This window comes from Agelaius phoeniceus, chromosome 30 (assembly GCF_051311805.1).
Source record: "Agelaius phoeniceus isolate bAgePho1 chromosome 30, bAgePho1.hap1, whole genome shotgun sequence".
In the NCBI taxonomy this organism is placed as follows: domain Eukaryota; kingdom Metazoa; phylum Chordata; class Aves; order Passeriformes; family Icteridae; genus Agelaius; species Agelaius phoeniceus.
This window is the reverse complement of record NC_135294.1, coordinates 2,991,546-3,011,833: the sequence shown is the minus strand read 5'-3', so window position 1 is coordinate 3,011,833 and position 20,288 is coordinate 2,991,546. Positions and strand designations below refer to the sequence as shown.

At 49.2% G+C, this 20,288-nt stretch overlaps 1 protein-coding gene across 1 annotated transcript in view; it reads right to left on the bottom strand.

Moving 5' to 3' along the window:
* The window catches only part of PEBP4 (phosphatidylethanolamine binding protein 4), an 84,884-nt gene extending 69,645 nt beyond the window's left edge, over positions 1-15,239 (bottom strand). The window contains exons 1-3 of the mRNA XM_054650648.2: positions 14,645-15,239; positions 12,443-12,570; positions 9,354-9,486 (exon numbers count right to left, since the gene is read on the bottom strand). Coding sequence (XP_054506623.1) covers positions 9,354-9,486; positions 12,443-12,564 — 255 coding nt within the window. The 5' untranslated portion in view covers positions 12,565-12,570; positions 14,645-15,239. The remainder of the gene's footprint in view (positions 1-9,353; positions 9,487-12,442; positions 12,571-14,644) is intronic.
* Between the last annotated feature and the right edge of the window lie 5,049 nt (positions 15,240-20,288).

Below are 20,288 nucleotides of genomic sequence, written 5' to 3'. Positions count from 1 at the left end.
GGGCTGGGGCTGAGCTCCCCGGGATGCTCCCTGCAGTGGGAGGTGATGTTTGGGAAGTGCAGCTGGAGCGGCAGAGCAGGACAGAGCAGGATTTCCTGCCAGGAAGGGACCTGGCAAGGGCTGCTCAGGGGCATCTGCTGCCAAAATTGGGGCTCGGAGCAGGCTCGAGGCATCCCAGATGCCAGAGCTGGGCCGGGAGATGCTTGGATAATCCCACGGGAGGGTGGCAGCAGGGTCAGGGTGTGTTTGCCAGGCAAACGCCTCTCCCACACCTCGCTGCCCTCCACCCAGCACCTGGCAATTCCCAATTCCCAGATTTTTCAGCCGTGTATCCAGCAGCTCGTCACATCCCAGGGAAAGCCAGGAGAGCCTGGCTGCTCCCAGAGCCCTCTGAAAATCAGGGAGAGCAACACCTGCCTGGAGTGGGGAGAGTGACGGAGCAAAGACCCCCCCAGCACACCCAGCCCAGAGTTCCAGAGGTCCTGGAGCCTTTCCCAGCCCAAAAATTGTCCAAGGCCAGAGCAGAGAAGCTCCACAGAATCAGGAGGAGCTGGGAGAATGAGGAGGATGCCAGGAAGATGAAGGGGAGCCATACCCAGCTCCCCCATAATTAAACACAATTCCAAACCCCGCAAATTCCATTTTCAAGTGCCAGGAGCATCGGGAGGAACCTGCCTGCTGCTATAAACCCTCCTGCCCACCCAAAATGCCATTAATTCCTTCTGAAACAGCCCAGGCGGGTCTGGGGCATGTCAGGAGACACCACGAGGGTGACAGGTCCCCTTGGGGCTCATTGATCTGCCATCGATCACCCCGTGGAAGCTCTGAAACCCAGATGGGCTCCAGCCTCTGCGGGGGCAGCACTTCCTAAGGGTCTCCTCAAAAATAAATCCCGGAGTTGGGATGAGGGGAGGGATCTTTGCAGCTTTTTCTCCAGTGTCACCTTGGCTAAAGGCTCTGAAATTCAAGTGCCCCACGACACCCACACTGGCACATCACAGGCTGGGCATGCCGGGAAAATCCAAAGATGGGGCAAGGGGAAAGAAAAATCATATTGTTTTCAACAGACTTATCTGTTTCTACAACTCAGTTTGGCTCTGCAATTAATAAAATTCATGTAAAATCTATATTTTTTATGCCAGACCCACCTGACAGGTGCATCCCTGCAGTTTTGGGATTTGCAGGTGAAAATAAAGTGGATCTAAAGCACCTGCCTGTGCAATAAACTGAGACAAAAAGCAAAATTCCCAACAAATTCCCAACCAGAGCATCATCACACCTTCCCCAGGATATTCCACTGGAATCCTGGGCAGCCCCTGGCACATCCCATCCCCTCAGACACAGCAGCACCAATTCCCACTGGTTAATTCCATACAAAACATCCATCTGCGGGAGCCACACAATTATCTCTGGGAGCAAAGCGTTGATGGATGGAAGTTTTAATTACCAAACCTTCTCATCCTCCCCCATGCACAAAAAGTGCATTTTCTGGCATGTTTATTTAATAATAAAATATGGCCAAATTCCACATTGGTGGAACACGTGCGCGGGGCACGGGAAGGACGAGACGAGCTGAAATCTGTTTTGTCACCAGAGCTGGGAATTTTAAGTTCCTTTGATCTCTCTGGAAGGAAGGAAGGAGAGAGGAGAGAGCAGCACACAGAGAATGTTATCCCAGGGTGTGGAGGGGCTCAGGGATGGATCCCAGCTCCTGCCTCCGCATGTGCCAGGGCTGTGGAGATTGACAGCTCCGCTCCCGCACACGTCCCCATCCCTCCATGTCCCCACAGAGAAGAGAAAGCACAAGCCTTAATTGCCATGGACAGGGCTAAAGGGTGCCCCTGTCACCCATCAGTATCATTTAAGGCTTGGGAAGTGCCCAATTCCCGTCGGGAACGCCCGGTGGAGCTCCGTGCTCATATCAATCCTCATTTCATTTGGTCCTTCACACCGGTGTCTGCTCGGTGCATCCCCCGCAGGACGAGCCCGGACCCGCCCTCTGCTCCCAAGCCTGGCTGGCATCCGGCAACAGTTCCAGCCTGTTGGAGCCCAGTGTGATCGAGGTTACTCATTCCCAGCGTAAAGACGTGCGGAGGTTGAGGTTCCCCCCCTCCCCTTCCTTCCTTTCGCGAGTAAATCCTCCAGCAGGAATTTTCCCCCCTTCCTTGGAAATTCACAGCCAACCTGCTAATGAGTCTTTGTGAAACTTGTGCCTTCTTACCTCTAATTTTACAGCCTGTTCGGATTTGAGCTCTGTGGACAGCCTCACATTTGGTTGGGAATTATAGGCTGAGTGGCTGTTCTCTCCTATTATTGTGCTGTCAATCTCCTATTAGCACATTATAATATGCTACACTGAATGCATCTGTTCTGTAGATCACAAGTCCTAATTGTCATTTGTTGAATCACTTTGTCTTATATGATTGTTAAGCAATTATTTCACCCAAAGCAGCTTAAACTTTGATTACTGTATAGTGTTTACAGGGATCAAAGGGAAAAATCAGCGGCGCCTTCAAACATTTTTTTTTTCTTTGCTGCGGAAAACGAGGAGCGAGCAGGGGATGCCGAGGCACGGGGATGACCTGGAGGTGCTTCCCGGCCTCCCCCTTCAGGGCAATGATGTTTGTCCGGGGTGGTTAAAGGTCCAGAGGACGGGCAGGTCAGGAGATGGATGAGAAGTGACGTTCCTGCCAGGATTGCTCATGGAACCAGGCTCTCCTGGTGTGTGGCACCAGCTGCCCCCCGGTCCCCTCCGGTGGCACCGGGGCCCAGTGGGGGACAACACCCCTGTGATGTTGGTGAACCACTGCAGCCGTTCCCATCAAGGGGAAAAACCTTCCTGCTCCCCTAAAGGATGGGAATTTGAGCAGTGCTTGGCTCGGAGGGATCACATCCCAGTAAATCCCCCATGGAACGGTGGCACGGGGTCAGCAGAGGACAGGGCTGAGGCAGCACGCAGAGCCCTCAGCACACATTCATTTTGCCTTTGCCACCCCGCTCCAAAGCCCTCAAAGAGGCCCTGTGGAAGCCGAGATCCCTCACACCATTCCCCCTGTGAATTCGGGGGTGCTGGAATGCCACGGAGCGATCCCAGGGCATGGGAACCCAACCCAGCAGGGAGGGGCTCATCACCGGGGGCCTGGGCCCATCCCGGGAATCTCGGCTGACAGCAGAGGCGAGGAATGTTGGGCCATTGTTTCTGAGGAGCCCAGACAGGATTGAGAGAGGGAGAAAACCACGCTGGTGGCTCCTCAGCTCCAGACGGCTCCATGAGCCAGCAGGGATACACAAACTGTCAGAAATCTTCTGCTTCCAACCATCTTCTCCAGCAAGGCGGGCACGGAACCTGAGTGCCACAAAAAGGTCCCTCCCCAGCCAGCTGCACGTCCCCTCCCGCCACCCCTGCAGCACATCCCGGGAGGAGATGGAACAAAGCTGCCCTTGCCTTTGTTAAAAGAAATGAATTTCTTCACACAAACGAGTGCCCAAATAATGGGAACACAAAACTCTTTATGAATCAGGCTTGTCCCAAGCCAGGCCTGTCCCCAGCCAGGCCACCAAGTGCTTCACAAAAGGGGGAGAATCAGGGAAAAGAACCAGAGTGGATTTTCTGCTGGTTCTTGGGAGAAACTCCTCCTCCTGCTCTTCCCTCCCTGGGCTCCTATTCCCAGGGGCACAGCTCCAATTCCCAGGACCTCTCCAGCCCCACAGCCCCAGCCCTGGGTGCTGCTCACAGGTTTAGGCACAGAAAGCTCAAAGGCAGCCCTGAGGGTCCCATCCCATGGGTCACACAGCTGGGGGATTTCCAGCTGCCTCCCCAGCCCCATGTCATCCCAGCTTGGAAATGTCTTTATCCCAGAGAACTGAGGAGCAGCAGGAGGGAGCTGAGCTCAGGGATGTGCAAATTGGCTGCTTGCAAAAACAAGTTTTAAAAAGTTGAGTTTGGGGTAGAAACCCTGAGAAAAACACTTTATTTCTAGATTTTGTTGTGAAAAAAAAAAAAAAAAATCCAATTCCTTCCTGTATCCTAAAAAAGTGATGGCACGGCCTAAAGAAGCCTCTAAGGAAGTTGTCAAAGCTTGGGATGAAAACAAATCTGGAGGAGCAGGTAAAAGGTAGCAGCTCCAGCACAGGTAAATTGCTTTTTAACAAGGAGACAAGGCCCATCCCTGGCATCTGCCGTATGTTTTTATAAAGCCCAGAAATATGTTTTTAAAAGGCCAGTAAATAAAGTTCCTATCGATTTGATCTCCAGTGTAATCTGTTTTTCTGTCTGCCACCACGAGTGGTAATAAAAGGGAATCAGGGGACGCAGCTTTGGGTTAATGCAGCGATCCATCACCGTCGGGGGCTTTGCCACGCTGCACAATCGAGAAACTGCCCCAAATTGCTGCAAGGGCCAATTTTCTTTTCCAATTTATTTTTGCTTGAGCAAAGCAATATCGAGGCAGGACAAGGAGGCCGCGTTTCCCGTCCTCCCAGATGTTCTCCTGCTTCCCTGGGCTGGGAAAGGGCCCCCAGCAGCTCCCGGGTTGGGGGTTTTGGGAAGGTGCTCTGGGTACTGGAGTGTTTGGGGTTTGGAGGTCGGGTCTGTGCAGTGGGACCCAAAGGGGGATTGGGATGTGCTCAGGAGAGTTTTGCAGTGAGGATTGGACATTCCAGGGCTGATCTCCCATGGATTGAACATCCCAGGGTTGCATCTCCCATGGATCAAACATTCTAAACAACTCAGGGCTGATCTCCCACAGACTGAACACCCTGAACATCTGAGGGTTGCATCTACCATGGATTGAACATCCTGAACATCTGAGGGTTGCATCTCCCATGGACTGAACATCCTGAACATCCCAGGGCTGATCTCCCATGGACTGAACATCCTGAACATCCCAGAGCTGATCTCCCATGGATTGAACATCCCAGGGTTGCATCTCCCATGGACTGAACATCCCAAACATCTGAGGGTTGCATCTCCCATAGATTCAGTATCCTGAACATCCCAGGGCTGATCTCCCATGGATTGAACATCCCAAACACACCAGGGCTGATCTCCCACAGATCAAACATCCTGAACATACCAGAGCTGATCTCCCACTGATCAAACATCCTGAACATCCCAGAGCTGATCTCTCCCATGGACTGAACATCCTCAACATCCCAAGGCTGCATTTTCCATGGACTGAACATCCCAGGGTTGCATCTCCCATGGATTGAACATCCCAGGGTTGCATCTCCCATGGATTGAACATCCCAAACATCTGAGGGTTGCATCTCCCATGGATTCAGCATCCTGAACATCCCAGGGCTGATCTCCCATGGATTGAACATCCCAAACACGCCAGGGCTGATCTCCCACTGATCAAACATCCTGAACATCCCAGGGCTGATCTCCCACAGATTGAACACCCTGAACATCTGAGGGTTGCATCTCCCATGGATTCAGCATCCTGAACATCCCAGGGCTGATCTCCCATGGACTGAACATCCTCAACATCCCAGGGCTGATCTCCCATGGATTCGGCATCCTGAACATCCCAGAGCTGATCTCCCACGGATTGAATATCCCAGGGTTGCATCTCCCATGGATTGAACATCCCAAACATCTGAGGGTTGCATCTCCCATGGATTGAACATCCCAAACACGCCAGGACTGATCTCCCATGGATTGAACATCCTGAACATTCCAGAGCTGATCTCCCAAGGACTGAACATCCTGAACATCCCAGAGCTGATCTCCCATGGATTGAACATCCTGAACATTCCAGAGCTGATCTCCCACAGATTGAACATCCTCAACATCCCAGGGGTGATCTCCCATGGACTGAACATCCTCAACATTCCAGAGCTGATCTCCTGAGAGATATTCCCAGATCTTTGCCCACCAGGACAGGGCAGTTCAAGGTTTTCCAGGGTCTCCATCCATCCAGAACCCCTCTCCTGTCCCTGGCAGTGCATCCCTGACTCCCTTCCCTGAGCCTATTGCTCACTGAGATGCCCCCACACACAACAGGTGCCCTCATGGCACTAAAAATTGCCCCAAAATGTTTTTTTTTGGGCAGTAAATTGATGTTTGATAAAGCTGGGTTTGACAGCTCAGTGTTTAAACATGACAAAATATTCAAATCCACCCTAAAGTGATGCATTGAAGTCCCCCAGGCCAGATTTTGCTGCCGTCAGAGCTCAAATTTGCAAGATGCCACCCCACTTCCAGCTCCTCACCCCAAACCATCAATGTTCCCTTCCCTGAGGAGCTGCAGGGACACACCTTGGGCACAAAGGTGACCCCAAACACATCCCAAATATCTGGGACAAGAATGGGAAACCTCCCATTCCCCCCCCCCCCCTTTCAGAAAACTGATAAATATTTCTAGAGAGAAAAACAAACACTCCGCATTTGGCTTTTTTGGTGGTTGTTTTTCTTGAAGAGACAAAGTGTTCCACAGAGAGCCGACACTTCCTACACAAGTTTGCATCCTCAAACCCCGAGATTTTCTGCCACGGATTTGGATGGGAAAAGCATCTCCAGCCCTTCAGCCAGCCCTCCCCACCCCATCCAGGATCACTGAGCTGGAGCATCCCACTGGAGCACCACAGGGAGATGGAGATCTCCTCGTTTTGCCAAATTTTCCCACTCCCATTTGGGAATAAATTAGGAATAATCAAATTTCCGGGGTTTAGAAATACCCACATAAAGCATAAAAACAACTCTCATGCCACAAGCTCTTGTTCCCACTCAATTTAGGGTGAGCTTAAGAGGGAAAAAGATTATCCCAAAGCATCCTTAGGGGTTCAGGAGTAAAAAAATTGTATATTCCTATTAGAAAAAAACCAAAACTGAGGAGGTTTAAGGTCGTGCAGAATGAACTCTGGGCACAGCAGCTGGATCATTCCCAGCTGTGCAAAGCTGGGGAGGCATTTTTGGGGAAGGCCAGAGGAGAAACCCACCCCAAAGCTCGGGAGGCAGCGGGGCCCCGTGTCCTCAGATGCCGCCTCAGCGCAAGATGTGCCGAGATGTCTCGGAAGGAAACGGTGCCAAATCCTCAGCGGAGCCGCTCCCGGTGCCAGCGGGAGCCGCCGCCCGTGCCAGGGGCTCCCTGGGGACCTGCCACCCCCGAGGCACAGCTGGAATTCCATCCCGAAATAAACAGGTGCCACCCCCGAGCTCCCGGCTCAGCCTTCCCGGCTTTTTGTGGATTCTGGGACGCTCAGCCCGCATCCCACTGGCACAGCCTGGCAGGGTCTGGCTCTGCTCCCCAAAATCCTTCCCACAGCCGCCGGCAGCCGCGTTCCATCCCCGGAGAGTCCCCTCCCTTCTCCCGGCCCTGCTTTGCTTTCCAGGAGTAAAATTAAAGGAAAAACAACTGCCCACATCCATGCCTGGGAAACTTCAAACTCCTGGAAAGCCGGGGATGGGTCTGCGTGCAGCAGCCACTGCCAGGAAGGGGGATTTTTGTTTTGTTTTGTTTTTTTTGGAGAATCAGACATCTTTAGGGAAAAGTTCTCCTTCCAACCATGTGATCCACAGGGGGAAGAGACTTCCCAGACTGGGGGGGAAGAGCCGGAAAAACGGATTGTTCACACTCCGAGGTAACGCCAGCAGAGCTGACTTCTCCCTGAGCAGCTCCCAGGGCTGGAGCTGGCCATGGGAATTACAGAAATTATTGGGATAGGGCGGTTTTGGGGTGCCAGCGAGGACTCCGATGGGATTTGGGAACGCTACGAGACGATGCTGCATCGTGGGACGGGTTTGGGATCACAGCAGGGCACGGCGCGGGGTGTCCCCTAAAATACCCCATAGTCACCCCATTTATTGTCCCCTCCCAGTGCCCGCGGCACGCTCAGCACAGATCCCGGCGCTCCCAGTTCATCCCAGTTCATCCCAGTTCCTCCCAGTCCGGGCGGCGCTGGAGCTCGGGCAGTTCAATGCTGCCACCTGGTGGTGGCGAGAGGGAACAGCAGCACCGGGATTCCCCCCCACCCGCGATCCCAAATCCCAAATTCCAACGCCGATCCCATCCCAAATCCCAAATCCCATCGCCGATCCCATCGCAAATCCAAAATCCCATCGCCGATCCCAAATTCCACATCAAATCCCATCACCGATCCCAAATTCCATGTCAAATCCCATCGCGGATCCCAAATTCCATGTCAAATCCCAAATCCCACCCGCGATACCAAATCCCATCGTGGATCCCAAATCCCACCCCGAAGCCAGGAGGGCTTTGAAAAGTTGACTAAAAAAAATTTGTAAAATTAAAATCCGCGGTGGAAAATTTCAGATTGAATTTTTTGGGTTTTTTTTTTTTTGTTTGTTTTGGTTTTTTTTGGTTTTTTTTTTGGCTGAGTTGTGGCAACAAAATGAAACTGCCACAATGGACTGCAAAAAAAATCCAGTGGTCAGAATATACCAAAAATTAAATGGTCAAAGTAGAGGAAACTAAATTGAAATGGCCAAAATGTAGCAAAAATTATAAATATTCAGTAGCCACAACATAGATATTAAATTAATTAAATTTTTCTCTACTTCTGGCCACTTAATTCCTATTTTTCCTACATTGTGGCCATTTAATTCCTTTTTAAAAATAGCCGTGATGGAGCACAAAATTAAATCATTAGGAGGCCACAAATAGCAAAAAATTAAATTATGAAGTAGCCACATGTAGCAGGAAAAAATAACTTAATTGCTTTGCTATGCTCTGGCCACTTAAATGGTCACAGTATATTAAAATTTAATTAATTGTTTTAAAAGTGAATGTAGGGGAAATTATAAATTACTGCATTTATAGGAGAAATAATGGTTACAATGCAGCAAATATTCTAAATTGAAATGTGGTGATATGGTGAAAAGAATTCATTAAATGGCTACAACGTGGCTGGAATAGCTGTAAAATGGGTATGATGTACGAAAAGATAATTATTTAGTAAATGGCCAAAGGAAAAAATATAAAATATAAAATTAAAAATAGGAATGCAAAAATATAAAAATATATAAAAGTATGAAATAGATAAACATAATGAAATATAAAAATTATAAAATAGAAATAAAATACATAGAAATCAAATAGAAATGAAATAGAAATAAAATAGAGTATACAAATAATGAAGTATAATATGAACTATAAATATAAAAATATAAAAGTTTTTTCAGTGTAGTAAAAAAAGTCTGAATGTGAGAAAAGGTAATTTAATGGCCACAGTGTAGGAAAAAAAATTAAAAATAAATTACAAAAAAATCACAAAAAAAGGCAATTCCATTTATCCACAGCCTCCAACCAAACACCTGAATCAATGAAGAAAAGTGGGAAAAAAGCTCCTAAAGTCCCCCTGACCCCAGGAAAAGCAGAATGGGGCCTCACCTTCTTGGCCCAGGGGTAGCGGACGCGGGGCTTGCCCCACTCCTCGCTGAGCTTCTGGCGGTAGCCGTGGCACTTGGGGATGTAGGAGCAGCTCACGTCGCCCACCTCGGGGTAGATGATTTCCAAATCCCCCCTGGAAAAAGGGGACAGGGAGCAAAATGAGCCTGGAGGTGGGAATGGCTGCCAGGGCAGGCTTGGGATGGGGTTGGGAATGCCAGCAGGGTGAAAGGGTGGGAGAACGGGAATTATTATGAACTATTATAAATGATTATAATTAGAAATTCCTTCCCTAAATCTGCTGAAGAACATTTGAACTCCTGTGCTCCTGGTGTGTTCTTCAGGAGATTTTGGGAAGGAATTCCTCCCTGGGAGGGTGGGGAGGGGCTGGGATGGGATCCCCGGAGGAGCTGTGGCTGCCTCACCCCTGGAAGTGTCCAAGGCCAGCTTGGATCAGCCTGGGATAGTTGGAGCTGGAGCTGGATGGGTTTTAAGGCTTGGGATAGTTGGAGCTGGAGCTGGATGGGTTTTAGGGCCTGGGATAGTTGGGGTTGGAGCTGGATGGGTTTCAGGGCCTGGGATAGTTGGGGTTGGAGCTGGATGGGTTTTAAGGCCTGGGATAGTTGGGGTTGGAGCTGGATGGGTTTTAGGGCCTGGGATAGTTGAGGTTGGAGCTGGATGGGTTTTAAGGCCTGGGATAGTTGGGGTTGGAGCTGGATGGGTTTTAGGGCCTGGCATAGTTGGAGCTGGATGGGTTTTAAGGCCTGGGATAGTTGGGGTTGGAGCTGGATGGGTTTTAAGGCCTGGGATAGTTGGGGTTGGAGCTGGATGGGTTTTAGGGCCTGGGATAGCTGGGGTTGGAGCTGGATGGGTTTTAGGGCCTGGGATAGTTGGGGTTGGAGCTGGATGGGTTTTAAGGCCTGGGATAGTTGGGGTTGGAGCTGGATGGGTTTTAGGGTCTGGGATAGTTGGGGTTGGAGCTGGATGGGTTTTAGGGCCTGGCATAGTTGGAGCTGGAGCTGGATGGGTTTTAAGGCCTGGGATAGTTGGGGTTGGAGCTGGATGGGTTTTAGGGCCTGGCATAGTTGGAGCTGGATGGGTTTTAAGGCCTGGGATAGTTGGGGTTGGAGCTGGATGGGTTTTAAGGCCTGGGATAGTTGGGGTTGGAGCTGGATGGGTTTTAGGGCCTGGCATAGTTGGGGTTGGAGCTGGATGGGTTTTAAGGCCTGGGATAGTTGGAGCTGGATGGGTTTTAGGGCCTGGGATAGTTGGAGCTGGAGTTGGATGGGTTTTAAGGGCTGGGATAGTTGGAGCTGGATGGGTTTTAGGGTCTGGGATAGTTGGGGTTGGAGCTGGATGGGTTTTAGGGCCTGGGATAGTTGGGGTTGGAGCTGGATGGGTTTTAGGGCCTGGGATAGTTGGAGCTGGATGGGTTTTAGGGCCTGGGATAGTTGGGGTTGGAGCTGGATGGGTTTTAGGACCCCTTCCCACCCAAAGCATTCCAGCATTCCATGCAAAAGCAGCCTCCTTCCTCTGAAGCTTTCCATGGAAAACTTCTGACATCCCTGCTGCTGCCAAAGCCACTTCCAGAGCCTCTGCACAGCTGGGGAACAACCCCAGAGAATGCCAGACCCAGGGAAAAGGAGGAAAGGGAGGAAAAGGAGGAAAAGGAGGAAAAGGAGGAAAAGGAGGAAAAGGAGGAAAAGGAGGAAAAGGAGGAAAAGGAGGAAAAGGAGGAAAAGGAGGAAAAGGAGGAAAAGGAGGAAAAGGAGGAAAAGGAGGAAAAGGAGGAAAAGGAGGAAAAGGAGGAAAAGGAGGAAAAGGAGGAAAAGGAGGAAAAGGAGGAAAAGGAGGAAAAGGAGGAAAAGGAGGAAAAGGAGGAAAAGGAGGAAAAGGAGGAAAAGGAGGAAAAGGAGGAAAAGGAGGAAAAGGAGGAAAAGGAGGAAAAGGAGGAAAAGGAGGAAAAGGAGGAAAAGGAGGAAAAGGAGGAAAAGGAGGAAAAGGAGGAAAAGGAGGAAAAGGAGGAAAAGGAGGAAAAGGAGGAAAAGGAGGAAAAGGAGGAAAAGGAGGAAAAGGAGGAAAAGGAGGAAAAGGAGGAAAAGGAGGAAAAGGAGGAAAAGGAGGAAAAGGAGGAAAAGGAGGAAAAGGAGGAAAAGGAGGAAAAGGAGGAAAACAGCCAAAACTCACAGCAAGGGGACACTGGGATGAACTGTGCCAGGAGGTGACACAAAGGGAATGGCTGGGCTGGGCAGGAGGTGACACAAAGGGAATGGCCAAGCTGGGGACAGAGGCCAGGCTGGGGACAGGCAGGGGACAGAGGCCAGGCTGGGTAGGAGGTGACACAGAGGGAATGGCCAGGCTGGGCAAGTGACAGAGGCCAGGCAGGAGGTGACACAGAGGGAATGGCCAGGCTGGGGACAGAGGCCAGGCCAGGCCGGATAGGAGGCGACACAAAGGGAATGGCCAAGCTGGGGACAGAGGCCAGGCCGTGGAAAGGCAGGGGACAGAGGCCAGGCCGGGGCCAGGCTGGGGACGGAGGCCAGGCCAGGAAGGAGGTGACACAAAGGGAATGGCCGGGTTGGGCAGTGACAGAGGCCAGGCCAGGCCGGGTAGGAGGTGACACAAAGGGAATGGCAGTGACAGAGGCCAGGCCAGGCCGGAGGTGACACAGAGGGAATGGCCGGGTTGGGCAGTGACAGAGGCCAGGCCAGGCCAGGGACAGGCAGGAGACAGAGGCCAGGCAGGAGGTGACACAAAGGGAATGGTCAGGTTGGGCAGTGACAGAGGCCAGGCCAGGCTGGGTAGGAGGTGACACAAAGGGAATGGCCAGGCTGGGGACAGAGGCCAGGCCGGGTAGGAGGTGACACAAAGGGAATGGCAGTGACAGAGGCCAGGCCAGGCCAGGCCAGGCTGGGTAGGAGGTGACACAAAGGGAATGGTCAGGTTGGGCAGTGACAGAGGCCAGGCCAGGCCAGGCCGGGTAGGAGGTGACACAAAGGGAATGGCCAGGCTGGAGACAGAGGCCAGGCCAGGCTGGGTAGGAGGTGACACAAAGGGAATGGCAGTGACAGAGGCCCCGGAGCGTGGCTCACCTGCAGAACTCGTGGTCGGACTCGCTGAGGGTCTGGAAGATGCAGGTCCGGGAGGCCTCGCTGGCCCAGGCGCCCGGCAGGAGCAGGGACAGCGCCACCAGCACGGCCCCCAGCAGCTTCATCCTGCCCTGGGGACATGGGGACAGCAGGGTCAGCCCCAGGGGAGCCAGCACCCCCAGCCCAAACCAGCCCCAGCCCAGCCCTGGTCTGTAGGATCAGGTCCTGCTTTGATTTAGAGATGGGGTAACTGAGAGACACTTCAAAACCTTTTATTCTGTTTGTAGTGTCATGTGAAGGGTGAGGCAATACAGATATAATTCAATTTCTACATACATTTTATTTATATATTTATATTACATACTCATACATATTGTATATCTATGATATATATTAATTTTTATATATTATATATATTCAATTGTTATAACTCACACCATTACAATCATAAGCCAACTATTTTTAATTAAAATTAAAACATACTATATATAAATATAAAAATATGCAATATATATAAAATAATAAAATTATATTATTATTACAATAATTGTAATATATAATAATATAGAAATACATAATATTATATAATATAATATATTTAATAATATAATAATAAAATAATGAAAATATAATATATAATATACTATATTGTATATTATATTTATACAATATGTATAATATATAATATACAACATATATATTATATATGTTATATATATTATAACAGATAGATATGCATAGATATGCAAGATACATATATACAATACATATATTACAATACATTTTTTGGCCTATCAGCTTTTGCCATGCCATACTGTAAATGCTTTCAAGTTCATTATCTAGAATTACTCCTCGTGGCTTTTACTATAATGCATCTTTCACAGTTCTATTTCTCTAAAGTATTTAGTTTTATTTGTGAGGCCATCCTTGAAACTTATTTCTAGTTATATTTCTCAACAAAGTCTGTCCTATTCTATGGTATTTCTAAGTTTCTTATCTCAAGGCTTGCAAGCTGTGAAAAGTGCATATTATATGGCCCTAAGCAGATATTTACTATATGTATTATGTTGTATTGATTAGTAGTGCTGTATTAACATTTTAATAGGATGGTAAATGTGGTTTTGTAGTTAAAATAGAACTTTTGTAGTTAAAACAGAAACGATGTATGTGGGGTATTTTTTTAAAGAGAGGAATGAGGTACCTGCACCAAATAGCAGGCACAGGACACCTGAATCTTTCAGAGAAAGAGAATTCATTGCTCCATTATCAGAAGAAATGAACTTCTTCCCACCTTGCTCAGCCCTGAAGAGCCACCAGGATTCAGAGGAAGAAGCTGACACTGCCCAGACGGAATCCTTTGTTTGAATGGAATTTATGCATCATGGATGAATATGCAACAGGCTGTTGTTTTAAAGGGTTAATCCTCTGTTAACGTGGGGCCTTTTTCGGGTTTCTTTTGCCCAGAAAGAGGTACCCGGACTGTCTGTAACTCTTTGCTTTTATTGTCTTGTATTGTCCCAATCCAAATTGTCCAAATTTTTATTACTCTAATTATATTGCTATTTTTATAACCATTTTATTACTATGAAACTTTTAAAATTCTAAAAACAAGTGATTGGCATTTTTCACACAAACAGATGCAAACCTCTCAGTTACCCCATCTCGGAGTCAAAAAAGAACCTAATCCGACACTTGTCCATCATTTCCTCCTGCAGCTCCACAACTTGAATCCCATTTATTCCAGAACTCCTTTTCCTGCTCTTCTTTTCCAGGAGAAATTGATTTTTCCAGGCAATCCCGAGCCCAGCCCAGCTCGGAGGAGCCTTTCCCACAGGGCTGGCGCTTGTTCCCCTCCACGTGGCCCCGGGAATGTCCCCACGTGGTGACACCGCAGCCATCCCGGGGACACAAGAGGGGACAGAATCCCCATCCCCACCTGCTGCTCTCCCAAACCCCACGGAAAATCGGGATCAGGGCTGGCTGCGGTCCGTCCGAGGACACAAACCCAGCCAGGACAGCAGGACATGTCCCCAAGCCAAGGCTCACCCAGCCATCCCCTCCAGCGCTTTTCCCACCTTCTGGCCACCCCTTTTTAAACCTCGAAGGGGACACGGGGACAAGGGGACACGGGGGTCGGGTCCCGCACCCCCCTGCCGAGCCCAGCAGCCAAACCTCGCAGCCCCGGGCCACCAGAGAGCCACTTACCGGGGTCCTGGGGACGGCAGAGCAGCTCCGAGGCACAGCCCGGAGGTTTGAGGTTGCCGTGGAGATGGTTTCCTTGGCAGGAAGGGACACAGGGACCGGGAACGAAAGTCAAAGCCCAGGGAAGGGGCAGGCAGCTGCTCCGGCTCTGCCAACGGCTTTTAACCCCCGGCAACCGCCCCAACGGCCCCGAACGGCCCCGGGCGCTGCCCCAACCCCCGGGCGCTGCCCCCCAACCGCCCCCGCAGCTCCTCGGGCTGGTCAGGAGCGCTGCGAGCCCCACTCGGCTCTGCCCGGCTCGCCCATTGCCTGATGGGCTCCGGGGAAGAGGCACATGCGAGTAAATGAAATAAAATAATAGTGGGGAAGAGCCCGGTGTGAGTTGGGATTCCAGCAGCGAGGGGATCGTTACATAATGGAGCTGTGGCTGCACGCTCGGAGAACACGAGCGAGCCCGGCGAGGGGAGAGAGGCGGCCGGGTTTAACTAATTAGGAACATTAATGGATTGGGAATGATCGGGAGCTTTTAGGGGCTTAATGGGTCCCGTTCCCACGCTGCCGAGATGGGCACAGCCCGTAATTAAAGCCCTGAGCCGGCAAATGGGCTCACGTGAGTCAGGCTTTTCCCAGGAATGCAGGGCTGAGTCAGGTTTGGGGTTTGCATCCTCACATGGATGGGGGGGGTTGGAAATTCGGGGTGTCCAGTACCGGGCAAAGCTGGTGATCAGCAGAAAATGCCCAGAAATGTGGTGAGGAATGGTGAGGAAGGCAGAATTTCCTTGGAGAATTGGGGATGTGGATGGAAGCTGAGCAAGGGGCAGGGCAGGGCACCGGGAGAAGTGGAGATGTGGGCAAGGAACTCCTGGCAAAACATGGAATGGTTTGGGATGGAAATCCCAGAGCAGGGACACCTCCCACTGCCCCAGGGTGCTCCAAACTCACCTTGGACCCTTCAGGGATCCAGGGGCAGCCACGGCTCCCTGGGAATTCCATCCCCAAATCCCATCCATCCCTGCCCTCTGGCAGTGGAAGCCATTCCCTGGCTTCCCTGGCAGAATTCCAGCATTTTTGGTTCCTTTTCCAGGTGAGAAACTGCTCACCTGGTGGGTGGGTGAAGAGTTCCCATGTCCTGTCTGTGCAAACTCAGCTCCCAGGTGTCAGAAAATCATGGAATGGTTTGGGTTGGAAGGGATTCAAATCCCATCCAGAGCCACCCCTGTCGTGGCAGGGACACCTCCCACTGCCCCAGGGTGCTCCAAACTCACCTTGGGCACTTCAGGGATCCAGGGGCAGCCTCAGCTCCCTGGGAATTCCATCCCACCCTCATTCCTTCCCAATATCCCACCCAAATCTCCTCTTTCCCAGTTTGGAGCCATTCCCTGGGTCCTGTCCCTCCATCCTTGTCCCCAGTCCCTCTCCAGCTCTCCTGGAGCCCCTTCAGGCCCTGGAATGTGCTGGAAGCTCTCCCTGGATCCTTCCCTTCCCCTCTGAACACCCCCAGCTCTCCCAGGATCCAGAGGGGCTCCAGCCCTGGAGCAGCTCCATGGCCCCAGGTCTCTCTCAGGATCCTCTCCAGACCCTTTGCAGTGTTTTGTTTGTTGTTTTTTTTTTTGTGGTTAACCCTCTGCAGAGGTCCCCAAACAACACCAAGAACCCAAAATGGGATGAACTCAGAACAGGGATTTTTTTTTTCCCCCCAAGCCCAGATGAGAGAGACACTTTAAAAACTTTTATTCTATTTTTAGTCTCATGTGAAGCCTCTTTCAGTCTCCAGAGGCTGAGAAAAACCCTTTGCAGAGCCAAAATCAGCCCAAAAGGTTTTGCCAATGGAAAAGGTGCAGAGGGATCTCCCAGGGATGCTCAGGAAGCAAAACTCATGGGAACATTTTTAAAAATGTAAAATCTTACAATTTTTCATCTTCCTATGTAAGATGAACCATGGCTTCCTCCCTAATAAAAAAAAAAAAAATTAAAAAAAAAGTTTTTTTAAACAAAGATTGTATTCTCTCCACTCAGGAGAGAGTTTAAAGGGCAGCAGGAAACTTGTACAGCTTCTACCAGGATGAAAAATCCATGGAAAAATGCCAGGGCCAGACATCCTCTGCTGTGTGATGCTCCCGAGGGGCAGGAAACCACTGGAATATTTAATTTTTAAACCCCTGTGGTCTCCAAACCCAGGCCAGGGTGACTCCAGAGCTGCTGGCTTTGCTGTCCCTGCCACATTTCTGGAAATGTGACCCCAGGGATGGGTGATTGCCACCAGCATCCTCCTCCTCCATCCTCCTCCTCCTCCTGCCTGTGCCTGGGAGAAGCAGGAAAATCCCTGGGAGAGGCTGCAGGCAGCGTTTTCCCCTCTGGAGAGGATCCTGCTGTAGGAAAAGGCAGCTTTGGAGTCAAAACGGCTCCTGGGGTGGGGGAAATGATACCTCAGGTCTGAGATTTTGTGTTTTTCAGTTTCTGTGCTGCTTGAGTGGGTGGGTCTGGGTTTCATTTTGGGGATGCTGAGCTCTGGGCACAGAGCATGGAGACAAAACAATTCCTGCTCCAGCTGGGGACCAAGGACAACCAACACAGGAACACAAACAAGGTGGGCTGAAGAGACAAAACCAGGGTGGGACTTGGTAACACAAACCTGGAATTGGACCACGGACTCCAATGTGCTGATGGACCAAAACTTATAAAAGTGAGAGACCCATGGCCTGTTGTGCATTTTGGGACCATTTTGGTTCACTTTGGGTTCATTTTGGGACCATTTTGGTTCACTTTGGGTTCATTTCGTGGCCATTTTGGTTCATCCTGGGTTCATTTTGGGACCATTTTGGTTCACTTTGGTTTCATTTTGGGACCATTTTGGTTCATCCTGGGTTCATTTTGTGACCATTTTAGTTCATCCTGGGTTCATTTTGGGACCATTTTGGTTCACTTTGGGTTCATTTTGGGACCATTTTGGTTCATCCTGGGTTCATTTTGGGACCATTTTGGTTCATCCTGGGTTCGTTTTGGGACCATTTTGGTTCACTTTGGGTTCATTTTGGGACCATTTTGGTTCATCCTGAGTTCATTTTGTGACCATTTTCATTCACTTTGGGTTCATTTTGGGACCATTTTGGTTCATCTTGGGTTCATTTTGGTTCATCCTGGGTTCATTTTGGGACCATTTTGGTGCACTTTGGGTTCATTTTGTGACCATTTTGGTTCATCTTGGTTTCGTTTTGGGACCATTTTGGTTCATCCTGGATTCATTTTGTGACCATTTTGGTTCACTTTGGGTTCATTTTGGGACCATTTTGGTTCATCCTGGGTTCATTTTGGGACCATTTTGGTTCATCCTGGGTTCATTTTGGGACCATTTTGGTTCATCCTGGATTCATTTTGTGACCATTTTGGTTCACTTTGGGTTCATTTTGGGACCATTTTGGTTCACTTTGGGTTCATTTTGTGACCATTTTGGTTCACTTTGGGTTCATTTTGTGACCATTTTGGTTCATCCTGGATTCATTTTGTGACCATTTTCATTCACTTTGGGTTCATTTTGGGACCATTTTGGTTCATCCTGGGTTCATTTTGGGACCATTTTGGTGCACTTTGGGTTCATTTTGTGACCATTTTGGTTCATCCTGGGTTCATTTTGGGGCCATTTTGGTTCATCTTGGGTTCATTTTGGGACCATTTTGGTTCATCCTGGGTTCATTTTGGGAACATTTTGGTTCATCTTGGGTTCATTTTGGGGCCATTTTGGTTCATCTTGGGTTCATTTTGGGACCATTTTCGTTCACTTTGGGTTCATTTTGGGACCATTTTGGTTCACTTTGGGTTCATTTTGTGACCATTTTGGTTCACTTTGGGTTCATTTTGGGACCATTTTGGTTCATCCTGGGTTCATTTTGGGAACATTTTGGTTCATCCTGGGTTCGTTTTAGGACCATTTTGGTTCATCCTGGGTTCATTTTGGGACCAATTTGGTTCACTTTGAGTTCATTTTGGGACCATTTTCATTCATCTTGGGTTCATTTTGGGACCAGTTTGGTTCACTTTGGGTTCATTTTGGGACCATTTTGGTTCATCTTGGGTTCATTTTGGGACCATTTTGGTTCATCCTGGGTTCATTTTGTGACCATTTTGGTTCATCCTGGGTTCATTTTGGGACCATTTTGGTGCACTTTGGGTTCATTTTGGGACCACTTTATTTCACTTTGGGTTCATTTTGGGACCACTTTGGTTCACTTTGGGTTCGTTTTGGGGCCATTTTGGTTCATTTTGGGTGCAGCCCTGGCTGGGCTCTTGTGCTGCCCAAGGTGGACCCATGCAGGAGATCCTTTTAATAAATCCCTGCTTTATTCTTTAGCTCTGCCCAGTCTCTGTTCCAGGTCAGCCTTTCCAGGGCATGAGACCCAAGCTCAGCTCCTGTCCTGGCCACCCCAGGGTGTTCCCAGGTTCCCTGTCCTGACTAAACCCTGTGGGACTGCAGGAATCTGGTTTTTCCAGCTGAGAAGCCTCTGGCACTGTGCTGGGTGTGATGTTCAGAGCCCAGGGAAGTCCAGGAATTCCCCCCTCATTCCAGGCTGGGATGAGAAACAAAGAGAATGCTGCCTTGTGCTTCAAAATTTGGGTAAAAAACACCATTGAAAACCTGTTTAAAACCACTCAGTTCTCCCAGCTTTCATGAGGGATATTTCCCAATATTCTGGAAAAAAAAAAAATTTAAAAACCCAAACCAAACAAAATTATATAATAATAATAAATAAATAAAAATTAAATTAAAATAAAAAATAAAAAATAAAAAATAAAAAATAATAAATAATAAATAATAAATAATAAATGATAAATGATAAATAATAAATAAAATAGAGCTTTCAAAGTAATCAGCACAAGATTAATTTAATTAATCAAATGAAGGAATCAACGGAATAAAATTACTGCAGTCCCAACATCAATTCATTTGGGAGCAGATATCTAAATACAGATACAAAAATAAATATATTTTGCATTTGCATCCCCAGCAAACAGCTCCAAAAGCTGCTCAAAAGCCTCTCAGAGCTGGCAAAACAGAGAGGGAGCCGAGGAAATTATTTTCCTGTTAATATCAAAGATTAAAAAGCTCTTAATAAAAGGCAACCACCTGAAGGCAGGGAAGGGAGGGAGAAGTCTGGGGCTTGTTTTAACAGCAACAAAGCACCCGTGAAAGCCAAATCAGCCCAGCTGGGAGCCAAGTTCCACCTGGGCTGAGCCACAGGGCCACAAATGGGGCTTGGAGAGGGAAAGGAAGGGGCAGAGGAGGCAAAAACCCCCAGCACATCCCACATGGGCGCTCTCCCATCGCTGCCAAGGGGCCACAATATTCCTCAGAGGAGCTTTAAGATCCAGCTGAGGCAAAAATAGAAAATTGTCGAGGTTCCCCATGACCATCAGCTGAGAGTGAGGAGCTCTCAGAGCTCCCCCACACGTGCAAAGCCTCCAGCTCTTTGTTTATTTAATGCAGAACCGTCACTTCCCGAGCAGAGTTTCACTTAGAAGTTCATTGAAATCTTGTTTTCTCTTCCCAAGAAAGCATTGTTTGGAACTTCCCCCCCTCCAGCCGGGGCTGGCTTCCTGTTGATAGGAAACCCAGATAAACCAGCGCCCACCCCGGTGTTTCTGCTCTCCCTGC